Raw genomic sequence first — 22749 nt, forward strand, 5'->3', positions numbered from 1 at the left:
GTGTTCAAGGCCAGGTTGGATGGAGCTCTGAGAAATGTGGTCTAGTGGCAGGTGTCCCTGCCCATGCCAGGGCAGTTGGAACAAAGTGGTCTTTGAGATCCCTTGCAACCCAAACCGTTCTTTGGTTCTGTAAGTCTGCGATTTGTGTCCCAGACTCCTGGGGACTTGATCACCTAGAAGAGAAGTCAGCTGAGTGATATCTTGTATCTTCTTGGATCCTTGTACCTTCCTTTTCTAATGAATGCAAGCTTGGGAAAGCAGGGAATTACTGCAACCTAGTGTCATATCCTTAGGAGCTGGGATATGTGCTCACATCTGTTGTATTTGAGGACTACCAGGTCCACTAGGTTAAACAAATAAAATTCTGTGACACTTTTCCTGTGAAGGAGAGCTATTTAGATAAAAATGGAAAACTAATGAGTTTGTAATTCATCTCACATTTAAGAGGCCCACAGGGAATTAGGGAAGAAATTTAATCCACAATAAACATTCATGAGCTCCACTGTTTTCTTGCCCCACATTTATATGGAAATCCTACAACATGAAGTCTTCCTGCCTACAGTATTCTCTGAGTACATGAGGTCTCTGTTTCTGTGACTGGGGATACAAAGAGCATGTTGTGCCTATTGGAATATGGTACCATACTGATTACTAATGTCTGCTGCGCTTGTAAATAGCTGCCTCGTCACTGCCATTGAAAGCAATCAGCACATACTTATTAAATATTAGAAAGATGTTTGAAAAAAAACCCAATAAAGCACGAACTATGTCAGCATTGATTTGACTTCATTTTTGGATTAGACCCTTGTTTTAAGGGAACCTACTTTCATGCTGTTCTAGAAGAATAAGATGAATTTAGAAGTTGTGTTAGGGAATTTCTTTCTATTTAGTACCGTATATTCCATGCCTTCCCATTCTGCAGAGGAGTTGTGTCAGGGCAACTGGAATAAATACAGACAAAATCTTGTAAAATGCATGTTCAGCTTGCAGAGCTTCTCCTGAAGCTCACTCTCTAGTGTAAGGTGTGAATGAGCTGAAGGAAGTGAAATTTTTGGTATTTGAAAATGTATTAATTTTGTATTTTTCTCAGTGATTATGAATTGGATTAAGACAAAGGTGGTTTTTTTTTTCTAACTTTGTGGAAAATCCAAATATGTTCATCTTACAAGTGCTGTTTGAGACCAATATTCTTATTACTTCCTTAACTACTAGCAGTGAAATTTTGTGGACTTTGGAATGTATTCTGTCAGGGTTATCTGTACAGTGGCTGGAGATCAAGCACTGAAATTCTTGGCAGTGGGAAGTATTAATTAGAATTATTTTGGAGCTTTGTGCTATGGGAAAATTAGATGGACATGAGAAATTTCAAGCTTCTGAGATTCAATAAATATCTCTCTCAACAGAAACTTTCTAAATTGTACAGTTGTGAGCGCTCTGCTTTTCAGTATGGATGAGTGAACAATCTCCTAACTGCTTATGCCAGTATGGGATGAGTAAGTCTCCTAAAAAGCAGCAGGGCTATATGTGTTTTTCCAGTTATTATGTAGCTATCTGATCTACTGAATTAACTTCTCTGGGTTTTACTCTGGGTTTTACTCAATTTTAGTTATTTACAAAGCGTGATTTCCATTACCTCTTTGTCAGGAGGATATGTCTCATAGGCTGATAGGAAAATTCAGGTGGGAAGAGGTCTCTTTTTCAACTTCCAGATTGGCCAGCAGGAAACAGCTGAGACCAGGTTTTCAGGATCTTTATCTCCATATTCAGAGATTACAGGTGACCTGACCCACTGCCCTACAGTCCTCTGAGCAAGAAGGCATTCTCATTCCTCAGACATTTCTTGTTTCAGCTTCTGCCCATTGTTTCTCATCCTCCAACCACGTTGCTGAAGAATCCACCTCCGTCTTCTTACTGACCTTCCTGTAGCTGCCAGGGGGCATCACATAGGTCCCCCTGAAGCCATTTCTACCCCAGACTGAGCCAGACCCTATACCTTAGCTTCTCTTTACAGGGCAAGTGATGCATGGCATGGATTCTGTTCACATAAGGTCCTCTATGTGAAATATTCACATTGCTCGTTGCTACCTACCTGTGTGCTATTGATATAGTATTGGAACTTTTAATAAAGACTCCAGAGTGAGTTCTGGCACTGTCATTAACCTGTTCTTTCGTTGGAGAGGGGTTTCCCTTCACTGTCTTCCAGATGTGCTTGGAGATAGTCTGCAGTCATCCACCATTATAAAAGCTGTGATGAAGCCTTGAAGACATTTTTGATTAAAAATAGAAATAAGAACTTCTGAGTTTGACAAGAAATATATCAAATGTGAACAGTGTTTAGTCACAGCATGGTTCCTCAGCAAATTTGAGATATCACTGTCTTTATGAATTTTTTCAAATGTTTTTTATTGTTTTAATGGTTTTTGATGTTTTAGTTCTGTTTTACTGAACAGCCTGCTCTGAATATGCTTGTCATCTATTCTTTCTTATACCATGTTAATATATTTTTGGATGTCCAGTACATGTAAAATTTCCAGTGAGGAAATATCCTTTTCTGCTTTTTCTTTTAGACAAGGATATATCTGTCAAAATCAGGATCCAGTCAGTATAATTAGAATGGTGTTCCCACAGGGCAACATAAATAAATTCTTCCAGTGATCAGTTGTACACTGTACCCAGTACTTACTATGATTTTCAGGCTTCTTGCAAAAGCATTGCTTCTGGGAAAAAAGTTTGCTAGGTGGTACTAAGTGCGGGTGTTTATTCAGCAGGACCTAGTAAGAGTAAAATGTTTTGTGTGCCAAGGAAATATTTCCTCCTTACAAATACATATGCTATAAAAAAATGGAAAAAGTGTACCTCTGTAGTTCAGATGAGAAATAATGGCCATCTGAAGGATAATCTCAATGACAAATGCTTGTTTCTTTCACTGGCATATTCTCATTAGTTTCCATGTTGCATTATTAGGGCAGGAATGATGAATAAAATCATGGTTATGTTTTAATAGATTATAAAGAAAATAATTTTTACTACCAAGAAAAAAATGAAAAGGAACAGATATAAGAGTATAAGAGCTTAGCAGACCTTTCAAAAATAGTTGTCCTAAAGCAAATTTGGCATCTCACTTCTGTCTAAAGGGCAAGCACAAAGTACCATAAAGGCTTAAAGTTAAGCCTCACTTGCCTCTGGCTATTAGGGATGAGAATAATTATTTGCTGACAGACCACAACTGCCTTTCCCTTCATGGCAGCCCCCTTCTGTCCAACTCTTCCACTGGATTTTGAAACTCAATTTCTGTTGAGTGGGCAAGGACATAGGTTGGCAGAAGGTGTTTCCCTCTCCCAGAGCGTGGACTCAACTCTAGCTACCCCTCAACAAGTTCATTATTCTAACACAATGGCACAGTTCTGATTTTTGTCCTTTTAAGTAATGTAATCACTACAAAAATTCTGTTACTTGCACAGGGGTGTCTGTGATTTGCTAGTGTGGGAGGGATTGTTGAAGGCAAACACATCTGGGACAATACTGTTTTGTTCTACTCTTACTTGCCTATTTGGTGTTCCACAGAAGAATGTCAAGTCACATTTAAAAATACTAATCAATGCCTAGACATGTACATTTCATTCTGAATAATGTCCATTTTTTTTGCCAGAGTCATTCTGACAATTCAGATCAATACAATACCTTTGAGCAAATTGGTTTAGTATGTGAATGACTGAAACTTGTAAGTGAACATGCTGGGTTGTTGGTTATGAGTTGTATCTTGGCACTTTGGGGTGGAATGATGCTCAGAGAACAGACTCTGATTTTCATGTGTGATGAAGTCCATCATTCCTAAGGCTTGGTTTCAGAGATTGAATTGTCTTTATTCGCATTGTAGACATTTATTTTTTTTAACATTTTTCTGTTCAAAACATTGGGCTTCAAGGATTTTAAGGGGTTTTTTTGTTGTTTTGTTTTGGGTTTTTTTTGGTGAACTTTATTATGCCTCTCCCGTTATTTTTCATTGTATTTTCTTAACAAAAAGGAGTAGTAGTTTCAGAAATAGTGCAAGAGTTGCAAAGTCTCATGCTTAATCATTAGGTCTGACAGGGAGAGCAACATTATTGCAAACAATAAAAAATAAACCCCTAAAATTTATTAATTGACAATTTTCCTTTCATGCACAAAAAATTTTAGGGAGCACGTAGTTAAAACCTGTTTGGCTATGTAATAAAGACTGGTCTTATCACATGTGTGGAAGAGGAGAAAATAAGGTTTGTATGGACATGGTTGCAACTGGATTATGTAACTTTTGAGTTGTCTTGGCAATATCAATAGTGTCATGCACTCCAGGATAGCACCAGCAGATTCTGCCTGTTTCTTTCACTGTTCCAGATGCCAGTCGGAGGTTTTTCCCACCTCCTGGGTACATGCTGTCAAGATAATTCACATGTTTCTTCTTTCCGCCTTAGATTCCTCCCTTTAACCCAGCTTTTGTTGCTTCTGTGCCTGTAACAGCTACATCCAGCTTCCATCATGGGGATGAAAGGGAATGTGAGGATGGATGTTGAGCTTGCAGCTTCTCTGTAGGATTATTTGAAGTTGAAGCAGTTATGGGCAGTAAAAATTTGATTTTTTCCCTGTATTCTCCAAGCTGATACATGTTCAGCTACTCTTTGTGAGAGCAGTTTGTGTGCAGTCTGTTTAGTGTTTCATCAAGGCGATGAAAGTGGGTAGTTGGAGAATCTAAGTGCTACAATTCAAGTGTACGTGAGAATTTGAAAAGGCTTGTAATTTGGACAAATTAGGATAAATTTTTTCAGGGATATTCAGAACTCTGCCTCTTGCCAAATGTATAGCTCCGAAGGTCCTGCTCATTCATTCATGTATTAAGAAAAATCAAAAGAGCAGCCAATCTAAAATTAGGACTCTTTGCATCACAAATAGCTTGTAGATGGATTGACAAAAAGTAATTTTACTTGCACTGACTTTTTAAAACATTTTTTGCTGTAAATTGTAAGCTTGTTTGTAGTTCTTCACTGTCTGTAGCACTTTATCAGGTAGTTTCTTTACTAGCTTTGTTTATCTTTCCATGCTTGAGCAATAACACAATCTTCCAGGCCTAGATAGCACTTAGTTACCACAACAGAGTTGTCTGTAGGAATGAAGTTTTTACTGAAACAAATCCTAATAGATCTGCACATCGTAGCTCACCAGTCTGCCTTGAAGTTTCAGCAGTCTCTTTTACCCTTGGCTGGCTGAACTGAACACCACAGACAGATTTATGATTCTTAGCACTTTGAGGCCTCATTGAATGTTTAGGCCATTTGATGTCCTCAGTGGGCTATTTGGTTATTTAACTTGAGAATAAAAGTGATTGAACTTCAAAATCGTTTATCCTGTGAAGCTTTCATTAAAAAAGTTTCACTGGTTGTGAATGGACTCTTATCAGAAATGGTGGTCAAAGTCATGCATTTTTCCAAGATGTTCATGTGCCATATAGGACAGACAGCACAGACACTACAAGAATGTGGAGCTCAAAAGTAACTATCATTTTCAGGGAAATCTGTTTCTGTTCAAGACATTACCCAGTTTGATTTCCTTGAAAATCCCTCACTTTTGGATAGTTAGCATGTCAAAATGCTGCCTGGTGTTTCTTGGACAGCTTTCTTCCTTTCTGTGTGGTATGCTGTTTTTCATCTTACAACATAGCAGGATGTATTGTTTGGGGCTACAAAATTTAGTATTGCTTTAGTTCTTACTACCATGTCTATGTTTTTACCGATTTTGAGCTGTTCAGTTGCTCTAGTCTCTTTTATTCATATTAGAGTTCTTACAAGATTTGTTACTATAAACAAATAAAAATTTTTAATATAATTATTGGTGAATATTCTGAATTCACAAGAAACATACTAAAAATACCACTATAGTAAAAGACCTTTATAGCCTGACTTAATCCATTGGACAGTGTGTCCAGTGTATCTCCATTATTTTTGATTTATTTCAGTCGATTCTGAGCTTTTCCTTACCCAAATCAAGTTGTTTTTTCCCCACTGTTTTTAGGCTAATGAATTCAGTTAAGCATAGAAAAATAGTAATTTTACTAGTGGTAGTAGAAATTTGCTCCAAGCAGCACATTTGCTGCAGCGCATTTACGTTTCTGTGTCTTGTGACAGAGAAACATTAAAAATTCAAATTCCAATTCAGTTCTGACATATTTGCACTAAGTCACTCTCAAAGGTTGTAGTGCATGATTTTATGAGCAGTCCTACTAATGTCAAGCAATATTAGCAAATCTACTGCAAATCAGTAATGACTGCTACAGTAATTTGCCTGCCTGACAAGGATGGCTTCAGGAAAGCAAGACTCTCCTTTGTTTTAGGAGTTCATGAAAGTGCCATAGAGTGTGAAAAAGATGGGATTAGAGCCCGTACTTTCCATTTTCAGAGATCTGCTACCTTCGATCTGCTACCTTCAATCTGATCTCATAGTTATTTTTGTATCACTGCTTTTAGAGTACCTTTCTTGACTGCAGAATGATTGCTTACAGCCTTAACTAATAAAGATACTTGTACACATACTGGTACTGATCTAGATTATCCACAAATCTATAATCAAGATTTTAAAAGATATTCCTTAAATTATTTTCTTTAAATGATTGGATGTGAGTACTGCTTGTCTTTAAGACTTTTGTTAAAAATGAGACTTATTTTCAATGTGGCATGTTGTTTTTTTCTAATTTGACTTTGTTAAAAGCTCTAAGGAAGTGGACCAACACTTCACAAAGGTTATTACACAAAAAGTTTTCATCTCAATAGAAAAGATGGCTGCAGAACATGTACAGTAATTTCATGATTACAAGCCGTACCATTTTGACTTAAATTTAGCTCCCAACCTGGAAGCGTGGCATACACTCCGGAACGGCTAATATATTAACAAATTTAGGAAATTTCCAAACCCGGAAGTGAGAGCCTGCAAGCGCGCCGGCACTGCCCGCCCCCGACAAGCGCAGCGGCGCTGCCCAGCCCTGACAAGCGCAGCAGCGCCGCTCACCCCCCGTAAGCGCAGCGGTGCTGCCCAGCCCCGACAAGCACGGCAGCAGTGGCGGCCAGGCACGCAGCTCTGCGAGCGGGGCTGGAGCCACTCCCTGGTGGCCGACCTGAGCAGGGCCGAGCCAGTAAACCCCGCCATCCCGCAATTCTGTTACTATTTGGCAACTTTGTTGCACATGGGTCCTCGCTGCGAACGACAGAGCGGCTTATAATTGGGTGTGGCTTGTGTATGGACAAAGAACGAAATATTTGCCAACACCCGGCGATGCGGCTTATACTCAGTGCGGCTTGTAATCGTGAAATTACTGTAAATGGCAGCATGATACCAGTTGCAGAACTGCAGTGGGCTGTAACAAAACCCCCCAAATATTTGTTTAGGACCTTTTTTTAATCAGATATGGTCATTGAAGATGCTACTGTAGTAGGTAGTTTATAGACAAGAGGATGATTTCTCATCAGTGTCTTTAAATACTAAAGTCTTCAGGAAAAATTCAGGATTTTTAAACTGGTGTGCCTGCTTATTAGCATGAATAGATTGAAATAAGAATGCTACGTAGGGTAGTTCTTCCTATTAATGAAATTCACTGGATTTTCTAGATTTCTACCTGATTTGGCACCATCCAAAACATCCTTGTAAGTATATAATTAAGGAAAATACATAATCATAGGAAAAAATGGCAAGTTGAGTCTGATCAGTTTATATCCGGCTGTTTTCACCTTACCTACTGGTGCAGGAAAAGAGATGTGTGTGTGAACACTTAATTTCACTGTCCCCTCTGCCAAAAGGGTGAATAAACAGACACCTGCAGAGCAGCAAATCCTGAATCTTTCAGACAGAGGTAAAACCATTACACATGATTAACTCAAATGTTGGGTATCCTGATTTTAGCTAATCTCTTCTTCAGGGTGCTGCTTTTAAAAATGAAATAAGTGTGCCTATAATGTTTTTCTAAATGGTGGTGTTTAAATTTCTGACTACATTAGAGTGTGGATACTATGAAAGTGAGTCGTATGTGAGTAATATGTTTGCCTCACATGGAGATTAAGACAGAAGCCAGTGAGATGAAAATAGTAGTGCAGCAGCACAGGCAAATACACAGTAAACATGAAATGAAAATGCATTCATTGTTTACTTATGAATGCATTTTGCTTCTACATGTGCAGAAGAACAAAATGCAGCCCATCCAGGCTAAATATGGTGCATAACAATGTAATTTCAGGTTGTTTTCTTTTTAGTCACTCAAAACACAAAATAGGAGCAAGTATACTGCAAGGACTGGAAATGGGAAAGGTGCACAGGGTAAAATTAAAAAAACCCCACACCATATTTTGGACATATCTTCCTATCCACTGCAGAAATGTTCTCATTCATTTCTCCAAACACCAAGGCAAGTTTTTCTGATCAAAACAAAGAGCAGTAGTTAGGGGCAGTGCAGTTATCCCCAGAATATCCTGGCTTCTAAGAATCAAGATTAAATCACTGCACTATGCTCTGTTTCTTCCTGTGAGAACCAGAGCACTGAAAAGTGGAGGATGATGTGAGTCTGGATGGTTCAGGAACATCCGGTGTGCTCAAGAGAATATGGCCACAACAGGGCCTTACCTTGGATTTAAGGACTGGAAGTCTCCCAAGTCACATAGTATAAACATATGCTGTGACAGTCTCAGTGCTGCTGTGAGGTGCAGCCAACAGCATAAGTTAAAGCACATATTCTCTGTTGCTGGCTAAATTTTTTGTTTCACAGATTTCAAAAATTTAATCTACTTGCACAGTCCACAACATGGGCTTCCTGTTTGCTGATTGTGCTTGCAGTTAATTGACTGAGAACAAGATACATTGATTTTAGCTGTACTTTATTCTAACCTGATATTTTTTTAAAATGAGACCTTCTTTGGATGATAAATGGAATAATTCTTTGTATCTTTCTAAATAGTGGCTAGATAGACACTCTCAGAAGTGCAGGAAATTAATAAGAATTGCTTAAATTTAAAATACATATTTTGTAAATACATTTCAGACAGTAAGAGCAGAAAGTCCTCAGCTGTGTGCCAGTTGCTGTGCAGCAGCATGTGACACAGCAGGCAGTGCTGCTGCAGATGCTGCTTCTCCACACTTCAGTTTCCTGTAGTTATTCTACCATTATGTGTGTGATTTTTCTCTATTTCCACTCTTCTAAATGGGCTAAAACCTTTGGCTCTCAAAGGACTGTGCTAAGGTTACCTGTACATTGTGTAAGCCCCAGAGAGCTGATCCCCATCATTTTCTCTCGTAGGGGTTTGGCCAAGGATGATTGGTTCCCTTCTGGCCCTTGTGCATGGATTTTCTTTCTGCAGAAACTGATGGGGAGCAGACTGGTGCTCAGTGGTGGAGCAGGCTCTGAGTGCTGTGTAGACCTAGATCCCAAATCTTGAAAATTTGGTTAAATGATCTGTTACTGTGACCTTCTTCCTGTCTCTGATAAAGCACATTCAGGAGAAGCATGTATCTGCTGCACTTTGACAAATGCTTCCACCTTAAAATATGAAAAATTGATAAATGCGTGAGGAATTTAAAAATATATTCCCATTCTTTGTACTAATACTGCTAAATCTTATTGTCAGAAATGGCTGCCGAAAACAATTTTTCCCTCTTTGCTTTCATCCTTTATTTTATCCTAAAGTCTATATAGCTACTATTAAATATAGAAACTTGGAAAAAAATTTTTTTAGAATTTTTTTGAAACATTAGAGCTACCACCAAGTTTAGTTTGTTTGTTGGGTTTTTTTTTTAAAAACCTCAACTTTCCTGGCATTGTCCCATAAAAATATCAATTGGTGATTTAAAGGACAAGAAATGAATTTGCATAATCCCTGTGCAGTACCCCTAATTGAGATAATCCACCTGTTATGGAAGTGTTAATTAAATGATGTAGCTTAAAATATTGCCCATTTTCATAAGCAGTGCTTTCACATTATGTCTTTCACTCTCCAAGCAATTCTACAGCTGCTTTAAGTTAAAATTGCTGTTAATGAAGATAGGAATTGTTATGTAGCATAACTTATTGAAAGCTTCAGAGAATGTATGCCATACTGCTCATCAAACAAAATTTCCTACTGAGGTGCTGTCCACTGCTTTCTGTGCTGAAACATTGCAACTGTTCTGGGACCCTTTTCTATACTTCCAGGTTGATTCAGCAGTATGACATAAACCTGGAAGCTCTCTGGTGTTTTTAGTGCAGAACTATCAAAACCAAATAATACAAAAAAAAGGATACTTAAAATGAGGAACTGTGAAGAAATTGAATTTCACTAAAGCAAGAAACAATCTTCACATTTTTCAGTCTGTGAGAATCAATCAAGATGTTTTTATTAGACATGTGTGAATTTAACTCTGTTGTGACTCTGTGCATGAGCCTCCTTCTTGTGTTACCTTGAAACAGAGCCCAGTATTTACCACCCTGCACTGTCCCATCCCCAGGCACCAGGTGTTTGATGTGCCATCTGCTGCTGCACAGTACACACCTGTAAGCATGATAGCAGACATTAGAAAATGTATGCATAAAGAACATTCCATCAGCATCTTCACAGCTGGTTGTGTTCATTGGTCCAAATAATTTGTTCTAAATGTTTTAAAGTAAATATATCCAATTATGTTTGTCTTTTTTTGCCTAATCAAAAAATTCTTGTAGAAAAGCAGTCTGTTGGTGATGGTTTAGTAGAGAAAGGGCATGTAAAACTATGAAGACATTTTCAGGCAATTAAAAAAAGATATTTGATTAAAGGTATCTTTCTTGCAACATTTCTTTCAGATCAGGATCATATTGTGAGAGACCTTGTATTTTACAGAAACAGAAATTTGAATTTGACCTCTTTAATGATACATTTACAATAATGACATTATAACAGTGAGCCTTTTTATTCTCATTTCAATAGTGAATATTACTCTGTTGGCCCCTGTAGGGGAATAACATATGAATCTCTACAAAGAATGTTTTGTATCTGCCTTCATTTTACCAGAAAAAAAAAAAAAAATCTGTTCAAGTGCTCTGGTGCTCTGATTTAATTGAAAGTACTGCATATTATCAGAAATTTGGCTCACTCCAAAAATTCTCAGCATCCTTACGTATGTATCATGCCCCTTGTACAACAAATCAAATACATTATTTAAAGCTAAGTGGCCTACATTTCTGTTCAGATTCATTGCTTGCTATTTCTTCCACTTTTAGTTGCAAAGCTGAAGGACATCCCTGTCTCTCAGGAGTATGCAGTGAATCCAAGTGGTTCTTTTTAAAAACTGTTTTCCTTTATATATGTGACGACCTAGAGAAGAAGGTCTGTGCCATTCAACCATTTTTACTTACTGAGCACTGTGTTATTAGAAAAGCACTGGTGGGAAAGCTGCCTCAATTTTTGCACACATCTTTTTGCTTTAGGATATCAGCAGTGTAGTTGGGTTGTCACGGTCCCTGGATGAATTATTCAAGCTCTTGACATCAGAGATTTCTGCTAGCGGATTGGCTGGTGCTGGGATAATAAAATCTTTCCACAGAAAAACAGTGGAGAAGGATGATGGCAGTGAGACCAGCAGATCTGCTGCTTCCAATACAGCTGGCTTTGTCTGGCTGCTGCGTCTCTGCAAGGACATATAAGGATGATTTTAAGGTTTGGCTTCATGGGGATTCTCTGATAAGAGATGGTGGAGGGAGTTTTGTAAGAGGCCTGCCGTTCCAGTGAGGGAAAGAAATCGGATCATTGTTGAAAAATTACTTCTGGCTGTATTCTAAAGAAACTGCAGATGAGAGACGGTAGAAGCCGCAGCAGCATCCGCAGCAGCAGCAGCAGCAGCAGTGCTTATGGCTCACTGTAAAGGTGCTGGTGGCAGAAATGTCCTGTCACTGAATGTGTTCCCTGAATTCTTTCAGTACCAGCAGGGTAAGTCATGCAAACGCAGAGCTGACTGTCCTTGTGAGTGGGGAGAGCATAAGGAACTGCATGACACACAGGTTATGTTTTTCTGTTTATCTATATGGGTAGAGTATATCTACTCTCTAGAGTATTTAGAGAATTTAATCAATGAAAATAACACAATTGATTCCAGGTAAAATTGTGAAAAGCAAATTTACAATGGAATTTGAAAAATCAATGCACTCTTTCTGTTACGTTCAGACATTTTCACAGTGGTAAAATCTGTTCCTTTTAAGCCTATGCAAAATAAATGCTAGAACCAAGGAAATTTTATTTTGGTAGTCCCAGTTGGGCTCATAAAGAATATTTTGCTCACATAAATGCCCTGAAACAGGTTATTTAGAAGGGCTGTTTCTGCTGTTTGTTGGTATGGCTGAAACTCTGTGTATCTTCTGCTTGTGAAGTGTCTCGTTAGAAGCTGGAAACTGGTTCTCTGATTTTCAGTTTTGTCAAGAAGGCTGTTTCTTAAAGATACAGTGAAACTACGAATTAGGGAATAACTTTCGAACATTTCATTGATGAGAAGTTTCACTTCTGGTTTATTTCTTTTGGCATGCCTTGCCTTTTTAGTATCAGGGTTGCTGGGGAGTTTTTTTGAGTTACAGAGGCATGAATCAAGGCAGAACTAGATTAATTCTGTGTGTGCTTGATCTCTATCCCTACACCTGCTTGCATACAACCCAATAGAAGTGTGCAAGTACTTCCATGGAAATCAGTTTTGCTACCTACACATGTAATTGCACAGCACAGCTGACATTTACTGTGTGTCAAAAGGAAAGCTTGTTCATGGTTAGGAATGTGCAGTGAGAAGTCTGTTTTTCAGAATGTAGAAACAATTGTCACGTACAAAGTCAATACACCTCCCTGCCAAAAACAGTCAGTGTGGAATGAAGCATGATGCAATATCTTAGTGATGTTTTTCACAACTTGCCCATGACTGCAACAAGTACGTTCTGAGAATGTAATAAATTTGAAAATCTTATGTAATCCTGCCTGTCCAATGGCGTCAAGGGAAATTAAAGAATGAAAAATTATTTTCTTAGGCATAAAGTGTGATAATCTAGTAATATATGCTGGTGATTTAGGTATCTTTTTTTCCCCCTGGTATTTCTTATATGTGAGATGCTATTTATATATAAAGAAAATATTCCTGAATTGCAATGCGCAGACACTTTTGGAGCGGCTTGTATATGTGTATATATCAACCACTGACCTACTGAAGATAACATTTTGACCTGTGAATTTTGTGTGGTGATTTCTATCCCCATGTACCCTAATTGTGAAGCAGCATTGCACAAGCGTAAATCAATGAGTTTATTGTTAGGAATGCAACAAGCTTAGTAGTTATTTATTTCAGAACTTAAATGGGTGTTAAGAAATTTTTATTTTTAATTTTACAGATGTGGAATAGGAAAAACACTGTTCAGTGCTACACAAGTCACTAGCAACTGCAGGAGCTAAAATTAGATATTCCATCTGTAGATTTTGGGATATGCACATATTCTTATGAAAAGTAAATATCATCAAACAGCAATTGTATTTATTTTAATTTTCTGTTGGGAAATGAAGGTATTCATTCAGAACTGATGATGGTAATAACACGATTTGTTTTTCCATAATAGATATTAGGAAATAGATATTCCCTCCTATCTTTGAAAGAACAAAATCTCTGTCATAAATACTTGAATACATCTGCTGTGAAATTATTCCATATTTCAAAACTGCTTACCCACAAGAGCGGGGCAGGACTTTGTGGATTGGTTACAATGCTGTGATGCTCTTCCCTCCACTGCTGTGACCCTTTTTGCTGAAGCTGGAGGAGCTGAATTTGGGAGCTATTTTTAGCTGTGCATCTGGCAGCTGTCCCTCAGGGATGATCTGACAGTCAGGGAAATTCACTCTAAACCAGACAAGTGCTTTGAGACAGGACTAAGGGATGTAGTAAGTAGTGGTGTAGAAACTGCCTGAACTAGCTAATGGCTCCTTCCTGGCAGGATCTCCCAGGGGACAGATAAGTTTGATAGTGCAATTCCAAATCTTTAATTCAACATTCTAAACATTTTCAAATACATATGCTAAGAAGTATTTTTTTCCCATGTCCTTAGCTGACTTTCTGCATAAAAGCAGCTTGACTGTGGGAGATGCGGATTCTAGTTAAAAAGTATAGAGAAGTTCTAGGTGCTTAGACCTTGGGTAAGTATAGTATGGGTTTGGAACTGAAATTTATCTTGACATTTAGATTTTAAATGGTGTTTTTCTGGTCATTAGCTTATTAATACTTGAACTTTGCTGTGAAACTCTTTAAATAGAACATTATTGTAATAATACGAAGTATTTGTTATGAGTATTTAGAGGTAAAATTGACTGTCTCAATAAAATATAGATCTATTTCTGACAAGTGCAGAATACATTTGCTGTCAGTAGCAAGTTTTACTCTTCCACATGTAAATCTGAAAGTATCCAGTGATGTCTAATCAAACTGATTTCTTTTTATTCTCAGATGAGCAAGAGTCAGTGCAGAAACGGACTTTCACAAAATGGATCAATACTCATCTGGCTAAGGTAACACACTGCTTTGAAACTTTTTTTAAAATATTCAAGCCTTTTAATCTATGCCTATACAGCCCAGGAGTATAGAATATGTCAGATTTCTCTGAGCAGTATTTCCTAAAGTTAAAATGGAACTCCTCCTCATCTGCACACCACTGAGGATGAATCTCAGCATGGTAGTGGTCAGCCACACAAGTGCAGTGGTGCCAGAGGCAACCACCCAGCATCTGTGGCCAGAAATGAAAGGTAGCACAGTACCTGGTATTTCAACCAGAGGAAACATCTGTAACTGTTTTCCATTAAATGGAAATATTAGACTTACTAAACAGAATATGTTTGAGTAAAACATGTCTTGTGTAGTTTGATCTGGTTACAGACATAAGCAGTGAGTGCTTAAGGAATCCGATGCTGAATTAATTATCTGATGTGTTGTGGCATTTGTCATTAAACTTTTTTTGCTTCTTCTTAACACAACTTAAAACTCCTGTTTTTGCCTTTAGAAGAGTAAAGACTGATTTACACATGGTTTAGAAGTATTAAGCTACAACTGGTACCAACCTTATTTGAAAACATAAGCAGTGAGATTCAGTTTGGCATTCCTGGAGCTTTCACACAACACAGCTCTAACCATAGTTATAAATTACAGTAATTTCACGAATACAAGCCGCAGCAATTTGACAAAAATTTTGGTGGAAACCCGGAAGTGCGGCTAATAGTCGGGGGCGGCTAATATGTGAATAATTTTCTGACATTTACAACCCCAGACGTGCCAGCCAGGGCGCCGAGCCGAGCACCTGCCAGTAAAAGCCGGCATTCGGCGATTGTTACAGTGTTACTGTGTTGCCCTGGCTCCCTGCAGGCAGTACGGGGGGCGGGGAGAGAGGCGGGAGAGCTCTCTTCTTCCCTCCTCTGCCGCAGCCGAGGGGAGGACGGGTGGGGGGGTGCGCCGCCATTGCCGCCGCTCCGGGAGCCGACGGGGGCCCTGCGCCGCCATTGCCGCGGCCCGGGGAGCCGACAGGAGCCCTGCGCAGCCATTGCTGTGGCCCGGGGAGGCGGGTGGAAGTGCGCGCCGCCATTGCCGCGTCTCGGGGAGCCGACGGGAGCCCCACGCAGCCATTGCCGCGGCTCGGGGAGGAGGCGGGGTGCTTTGTCCGCACCCGCCGCCGGCGCCACGGGCGCGGGAAAGCTCCGTCCCTGCCCGCCGCCGGCGCCACGGGTGCGGGAAAGCTCCGTCCCCGCCCACCGCCGCTGCCGTAGGAGCGGGGGAAGCTCTGTCCCTGCCTGCCACCGTGGGGCAGCGCCGACCCGGGGTGACCGAGCCCAGTGGCAGCGGCGGCCGGCCCCGAGCGGCAGCACCGGGCTGGGCCACCTGGCCCCGTCGGCAGCCCCTAGTGGGCCGAGCCTGCACAGCCTTAGTTCAGCCAGTAAACCCCGCCCTCCCGCGGTTCTGTTACTAATTGCACGCGGGTCCTCGCTGCGAACGACAGAGCGGCTTATATTCGGATGCGGCTTATTTATGGACAAAAACCGAAATATTTGCCAACACCCAGAGATGCGGCTTGTATTCGTGAATTTACTGTAGTCCGATAAATTAGTTTTAAACTCCAAGAGCAGCTTTTTGCATTATGTATTTTTAAACCTGAAGATTAATGATCATTAAAACTGAGTCAAGAATAGCTGTAGCAGCACTGTTTTAACTTTTGTGTAAGGAACTGGCAAATAATACCCTCAAAAATGAGCTGAGCAAAGCAGGAAGCCCCTGTAATGCTGTATTGTGTGATTTGATCTAACAAGACAGTATGGTAGAGCAGCAACATTTATTTACATTGCTGAAGAACTTAATGGAAGACCTTACTGTGAAATTAATTATGGTAAAATTCAACTATGAGAACAAAGTTATCTTCAGGATTTCTTGCAGTGGGTTCTCACTGGAAACAAGGTCTGTCCCCATAGTTAAAATAATTTGGAAAAGCCCCCCAGGTAGGGGAGAACTTAAGCACTCTGTTCTGTTTACTTCAACAGAAATTGAAAGGTATTCAGTGTTTGCTAAAGTATCAGCTAAGGGGGCGGTCAACAAGTGTCAGAGGAGAAAAATAACTCTTATTTCATGTTCATCTATTTCTTAATTGTGTTTTGTCATTAATATTAATCTGATAATTATGAAAAAGTAGAACTATTAGGTAGGTTATCTGTATCACATTGTTAGATATTACAAGTGTGTGTGTGTGCATGTCATGATAACTCCCTGGTCTACAGACTAATCCTTGGAAAGAGACAAAGTCATGGTGGCAGCTCAGTTAAGAGATTTTGGCCTGGATTGGGATTTGTGAATCTTTCCTGCTGTGCTAGTCCCTTTGGACCATGAGGGCTCAGGTGAACCTTTTGATTTGCATGGTCCAGGTGTGTTCTAGTTCCTTAATGGGTCTGATACTGCAAAGGCTGATCAAACACACTCAAACCAGGCAGTTACGCGGCCACAGCCCTGACTTTTAGCAACCTGAGGTGCATTTTAGTTACTTGTAGTAACTGATTTGTGTTAATTCACACTTCAGCAGGAAAGTTGTGTCTGTGATACTTTTACTGATGGCTGTCAGCACGTTTGCTTCACTGCTTAAGACCATCTGGCTCTGCTCCCCATTTCCACTGTTACGCTGCTGAAGGAGAAGCACTGTTTATAGAAATTAGACTCAACAGAAGTGACCCGTGGCATTCAAATTCGTATGCGTTTAAAGGTTAATTTTTTAAAACTTTGTTAGTTACATTTTTGGAAATACATAAGTGGAAATATGTTTCTGAGTTAATCACAGCTGTAGGAAACACAGGGGTGTCTCTGAAGTGCCCAGGAATCCCCTTGCACTCATGTTCTTATTTTTAACTCAAAATTTCAGTATTTAGGCTATTTGAATTTTGTAAAAGGTTGTTGTCATTTTGGTTGTTTCAAAAGAAACTGGAGATTTGTAAGATCTCCATTGTCTGGAAGCCTTTGAAATGTGATATGGAAAAATCCTGGAAGGAGACCCACTTTTAGGCAGCCTTGTCTGCATTCTGCTGTCATCTTTGACCCAATAAAAAGTGGAGCATCTACTAGTCTGGTACCTACTAAGGAACACTGTGAAGTGCTGGACTAAATCTTACAGCAGAGAAACAGCAATACATGCTGGGGGGGTAAAGGAGCTGGGAGTGAAGGAGTGAAGCTGAGACAGGGAAAAAGGGGTAGATAGGGGGAAGGTGATTTGAATTTTGCCTTTCCGTCTCACCATTGATCCAGAAACACTGTTATATGAAAAACATATACTGAATTTGACTCAGTATATGCATTCAAAATTCACGGTAGCTTCATGTTAAATTGTCTCTCTGTCTCTTAGCTACTCCTGGAAGACTCTGGATTTCTTGGCTTTCCTTGCTATTTTTGATAATCTCATAAAATTATTAATGGAAAAATTAAGAGGAGGAAATAAGAGAAAACTGAAAACTATAATTAGGATATCTGTAACTCTCAACACCAGAGGTATCTAAAGAAATGTTTCATCATAAATGAGCTTGAGGGATTTTGAAAATAAGTACTGCATGAAACCTCAAAAGCAGGAGAAATGAATGGTTTCTATGCCAAGATTGATGAGGTTTTACTGTAGCAATTTGAAAGATGGGTTTAGAAGTAGCAAAGGAAAGGTGGAGTTGTCATCCTTATACTCTATTGGTTGAATAGAGCAAAGGAGGATCTAAAAAGGAGCAGTTTATCATATTGTCAGGAGTGGTGACTTGAAAAAAACGGAAATACAGATGCAATTTGATTATTTTAGGTAGAACCAAGACCAATTCATAGCTTGGGAGCATAAAGAAGGATGTGATTGTTTCTCAGGGTTTGCTGAGAGTAAAAGATTCTTCCCTGCAAATCTATAAGATCTTAGTGCATGTGTTTCATCCAAAAACTCATGCTCTAATTGAAACAGAAACTAATTCAATAACTAAGGCTATAAAGTACATTTAAGAATTTATTTTTGGCTATTTAATGTTAAGAATGGGTTTGAAAATTAAATACAAATGACCAAACAGATAAATGAAATGAGACTATTGCTGAAATTTCTACACTGAAAGGGCTGCCAGGCACTGGAATTGGCTGCTGTGAAAGTGGTTGTTGTCATCCCTAGAGGTATTTAAAAGAGGTGCAGATGTGACATTTAGGGCCATGGCTTAGTGATGGACATGTCAGTGTTAGGTTAATGATTGAACTTGATTTTAAAGCAATTTTCCAGACTAAATGGTTTTCTGGTTCTACGCATTGAATTTTATGAAAGGCAATAGGAGAAAGGTGTGAATTTTTTATTCTCTCTCACTCTTAAGATAAAATGTTACCTTTTTCAAATTATGCATCATATTTGAAAGGTGTTCTTTCACAAGCAGAGGACAAGTAAAGGACTTGGCATCAGCTAATTAAGGGACACACAAAAAGTGGAGGTAAAACAGCCTTGGTGCAAGCTGTGCCCTCACCCAGAGGGGATGAAGAGAGAGGAAAGATCTGCAAGTATCCTAACTAGCAGGTAGGGTAAGGCAGCTTCATTTTGGGTGAGCTGTTAGCACAAGGCTGCATCTGTCCCTCTGCTGTCTCGCTAACCCCAAATGTCTCCATTTTGTGATTCTGAGCAGTAATCTGGTGAGACTCACCAATTGGAAATCATGTTTTCTCTGCCAGCCACTTGCAGAAATTGGGTCATAATCTGTGAAATGAATGTGCTCTATCTTCTGGTGATCCTTTTGAATTTTTGTGCATCTGTGCAGTTCTACTAATGATAAATGAGATAAGCATGAGTAACAGGACAAAAAGTTTTCTGATTCCATATAATTTATTCGTATTTTTCTAAGGCTGTAGAACTGTCCTTCCTCATCTCAATCTCAGCTTCAAAGTATAGACATCATTTGAGTATGCTTCCAATTATCTTTTGAAGTGTCTTTTCAAAATCTAAATTTAAGATATGGAATGAGTTTACACCAAATATTTCAAAAAGGAGCCATTACTTGCCTTCAGAACAGCTATTACTAAAATACTTTTTCATTTTATTACCAAGGCCAATTTTTGAGGTAGGGGATTAGATAAGTAAAGAGGATCAAAAAGATATATATCCCTTTCTTTAACAGCAGAGGCATGTGCTTTTCATTGCGTTTTTCACCTTTCATGTGAAAGTTTGGGGGAATTGTCGTTTCAAAGTTTGAAACACAAACTGTAAATTGGTTTCACCCAATCAAATAACATTGTTCTTCCACGGTGTAGGGATGGTTTTAGTATTTGTACTCACCAGAGTATTGCTGTAAACTCACCGGTAGAGTAACAACGAATATGAAAAGAAATTACAGTAATTTCACGAATACAAGCCGCACCAATTTGACTAAGATTTTGCTCCTAAACCGGAAATGCGGCTAATAATCAGGAGCGGCTAATACAACCTCAGAAGTGCCTGCCAGAGTGCTGAGCCGAGCAGCTGCAAAGTCGGCATTTTGCGATTGTTACAAATCGCTACTTTGTTGCACTGCGGGTGGAGCCTGGCTCCGTGTAGGCAGCACGGGGGGCGGGGAGAGAGGCGGGAGAGCTCTCTTTCCTCCTCTGCCACAGTCCAGGGGAGAGACGGGGGGGCCCGGCGCCGCCATTGCCGCAGCCCGGGGAGGAGAGGGGGGACCCGGGCCGCCCCTACCGCGGCCCGGGGAGGGGGGGGAAGCCCGCGCCGCCATTGCTGCGGCCCGGGGAGGGGGGGGGAAGCCGGCGCCGCCATTGCTGCGGCTCGGGGAGGGGGGGGGGAAGCCGGCGCCGCCATTGCTGCGGCTCGGGGAGCCGACGGGAGCCCCACGCAGCCATTGCCGCGGCTCGGGGAGCCGACGGGGTGCTTTGTCCCTGCCCGCCGCCGCCGCGGCAGGAGCGGGGAAACTCCGTCCCTGCCCGCCGCCGGCGCCACGGGCGCGGGAAAGCTCCGTCCCCGCCCGCCGCCGCTGCCGTAGGAGCAGGGGAAGCTCCGTCCCTGCCTGCCACCGCGGGGCAGCGCCGACCCGGGGTGACCGAGCCCAGTGGCAGCAGCGGCCAGCCCCGAGCTGCAGCACCGTGCTGGACCACCTGGCCCCGTCAGCGGCCCCTAGCGGGCCGAGCCTGCACAGCCTTAGCTCAGCCAGTAAACCCCGCCCTCCCGCGGTTCTGTTACTAATTGCACGCGGGTCCTCACTGCGAACGACAAAGCGGCTTATATTCAGGTGCGGCTTATCTATGGACAAAAACCGAAATATTTGCCAACACCCAGAGATGCGGCTTATAGTCAGTGCGGCTTGTATTCGTGAATTTACTGTACTATTAATTTTGTGTTTCCATTAAGAGGATGCACACATAAAAAACAAAAGCAGAGGATGGATATCAGTTGAAAATAAAACTAAGAATGGATGAAAATTTTTAATTTTTTTAATGTAGTATTTGTATAATCCTAAATTAAACCTGGGAATTAAGCCTCATATTAAAGCTTTTGAAACTGCAAAATTGTGTCTTTCATAGCAAAGAAAGGAGGAAAAAGAAACAGGTATATCAAGACACAGAGCTCTCACAGACAGTGCTGTCCATGATGTTAGCTTGGTCTTAAAATGTAAATGTAACTTGGTCTTTCAAGAACTTCATCAGTTTTCATCATTTAACTGAGTCTGATCCTTTTGGTCTTTTTCAAGTGGGAAAACAGAGGCTCCAAGTATTTTAGTCACTGATACAGAAAAAAAATAAGCTGCTGTCCACCTTGACTTCATAATAAGGAAAATCTGACTGCTAGTTTTCTGCTTCTACAGTTACTATATGTTTTCAGCTAGTATTGCATATGACCTCTAACGTTAAACCGTGAGTGCTAAATTAATTTGTGTGATGGCGTTAATCATGCAAAACTTAGGACTGAGTCCCTCAGCTTTCATAATTAAAAAAGTCATTAAGAGCAAGGAATATGAAAACATTCATACGGATTTAGGAATTAAATTGTGGCAGAGGAGAGGTCCAGCTATTACAGAGTAATGGAAATTCCATATTTTCCTTGCTGTTCTCACATATATTTCCCTGCAGAGACAAATTCAGTAGTTACATAGGTTTGTTCCTATTTGTGCATGTGGATAGATTTTCATACATTTTTCCAACAGTTTTTGAAAGATTATTTGAAAATTAATGTGGCAAAAATAGTTTTCAATGTCTGCATTGGCATTCATTACGATGCAGATGCTGTTATTTGTATGATTTATTCATTAGAGAAATTATTACAGGGTATGAGGAAAAGATTCCTGTGGAAATTAGATTCCTGTAATTTCTCATGCAAATGAGAAATTAAATGCAAGAAAAAGTTTTGCAGTGAAAGAGTAAAGCTTAGCAAATATATGTTTGTTCTATATTTGAAGTTTGGATTTTACAAAGAGTATGAGGAAGAATTTCTAGAGATTGCAGGTCTATTAAAAATATTTTTTGAGGCTTTTCAGTCAAATACTTTTTATATGTACCAATGTTCAGTTCTTTAGGTAATTCAGAATATTTCCTGGTGATTACAGCAAATCAGACAAGTTTTAAGAACAGCAAGTTTATGCAAAGGATTTCTTCTACAGTTCCCGCTTATGATCAGTTCTAAAGACAGTTATTTAAATAAATATGTAATGAGACCAAAATCTAGTTTATTAGCCTTGAAGATTTGTTCTCATTTATTTCATATTCCTCCTACAGATCACATGAATTTCCTCGTTCTGAGTATGACTCTCTCCTTGGGACATGATTGTTCCTAAGTATCATTATCACTATAAACTGCATTACAGTGATTGGATAAACTGCAATAAAGGAGTCTTTAACACAATTCATGCAATGAAGTATGTAGCAGATCATTAATCTTAATTTGCTGTTTTTCTTTCTTGAAGAAGCTTGCAAAAAACCTTAATCAAATACTGAGGCACCTGAAATTATAATGTGGACCACTTGAAAAGTTGTAGATTTAATGTCTCATTATTCATTGAAGTATATTCTGAGTGCTGCCAAGAAACTTTGTTCAAAAATTTTACTTTTCTTTAGTATTAGAGGATAATCCTTTGCACAGGTTTTCCAACATTCAGAATATAGTATATTAGGATCATTGCAGTTGATTGCATTGCTAGGGCTTTACACTTATGTGCAAAAAACCAAAATCTGAAGTATATTCAACATTTTAAAATTGCAAAAAAAATTTCCCTCACTTTTACTGATTTA

At 39.8% G+C, this 22749-nt stretch overlaps 1 protein-coding gene across 20 annotated transcripts in view; it reads left to right on the forward strand.

Moving 5' to 3' along the window:
* Window positions 1-22749, forward strand: part of SYNE1 (spectrin repeat containing nuclear envelope protein 1) — a 289881-nt gene that overhangs the window by 28809 nt on the left and 238323 nt on the right. For 13 of the 20 annotated variants that reach the window (XM_033056257.2, XM_033056264.2, XM_033056258.2 and 10 more), the window contains exons 1-2: window positions 11591-11942; window positions 14476-14537. In XM_033056257.2, the coding sequence (XP_032912148.1) occupies window positions 11864-11942; window positions 14476-14537 (141 nt within the window). In that variant the 5' untranslated portion in view covers window positions 11591-11863. Of the gene's footprint in view, window positions 1-11581; window positions 11943-14475; window positions 14538-22749 lie in introns of those variants that run through there. The other 7 variants (XM_033056271.2, XM_033056273.2, XM_033056268.2 and 4 more) reach the window with 3 other exon arrangements.

This window comes from Catharus ustulatus, chromosome 3 (assembly GCF_009819885.2).
Source record: "Catharus ustulatus isolate bCatUst1 chromosome 3, bCatUst1.pri.v2, whole genome shotgun sequence".
Taxonomy (NCBI): Eukaryota; Metazoa; Chordata; class Aves; order Passeriformes; family Turdidae; genus Catharus; species Catharus ustulatus.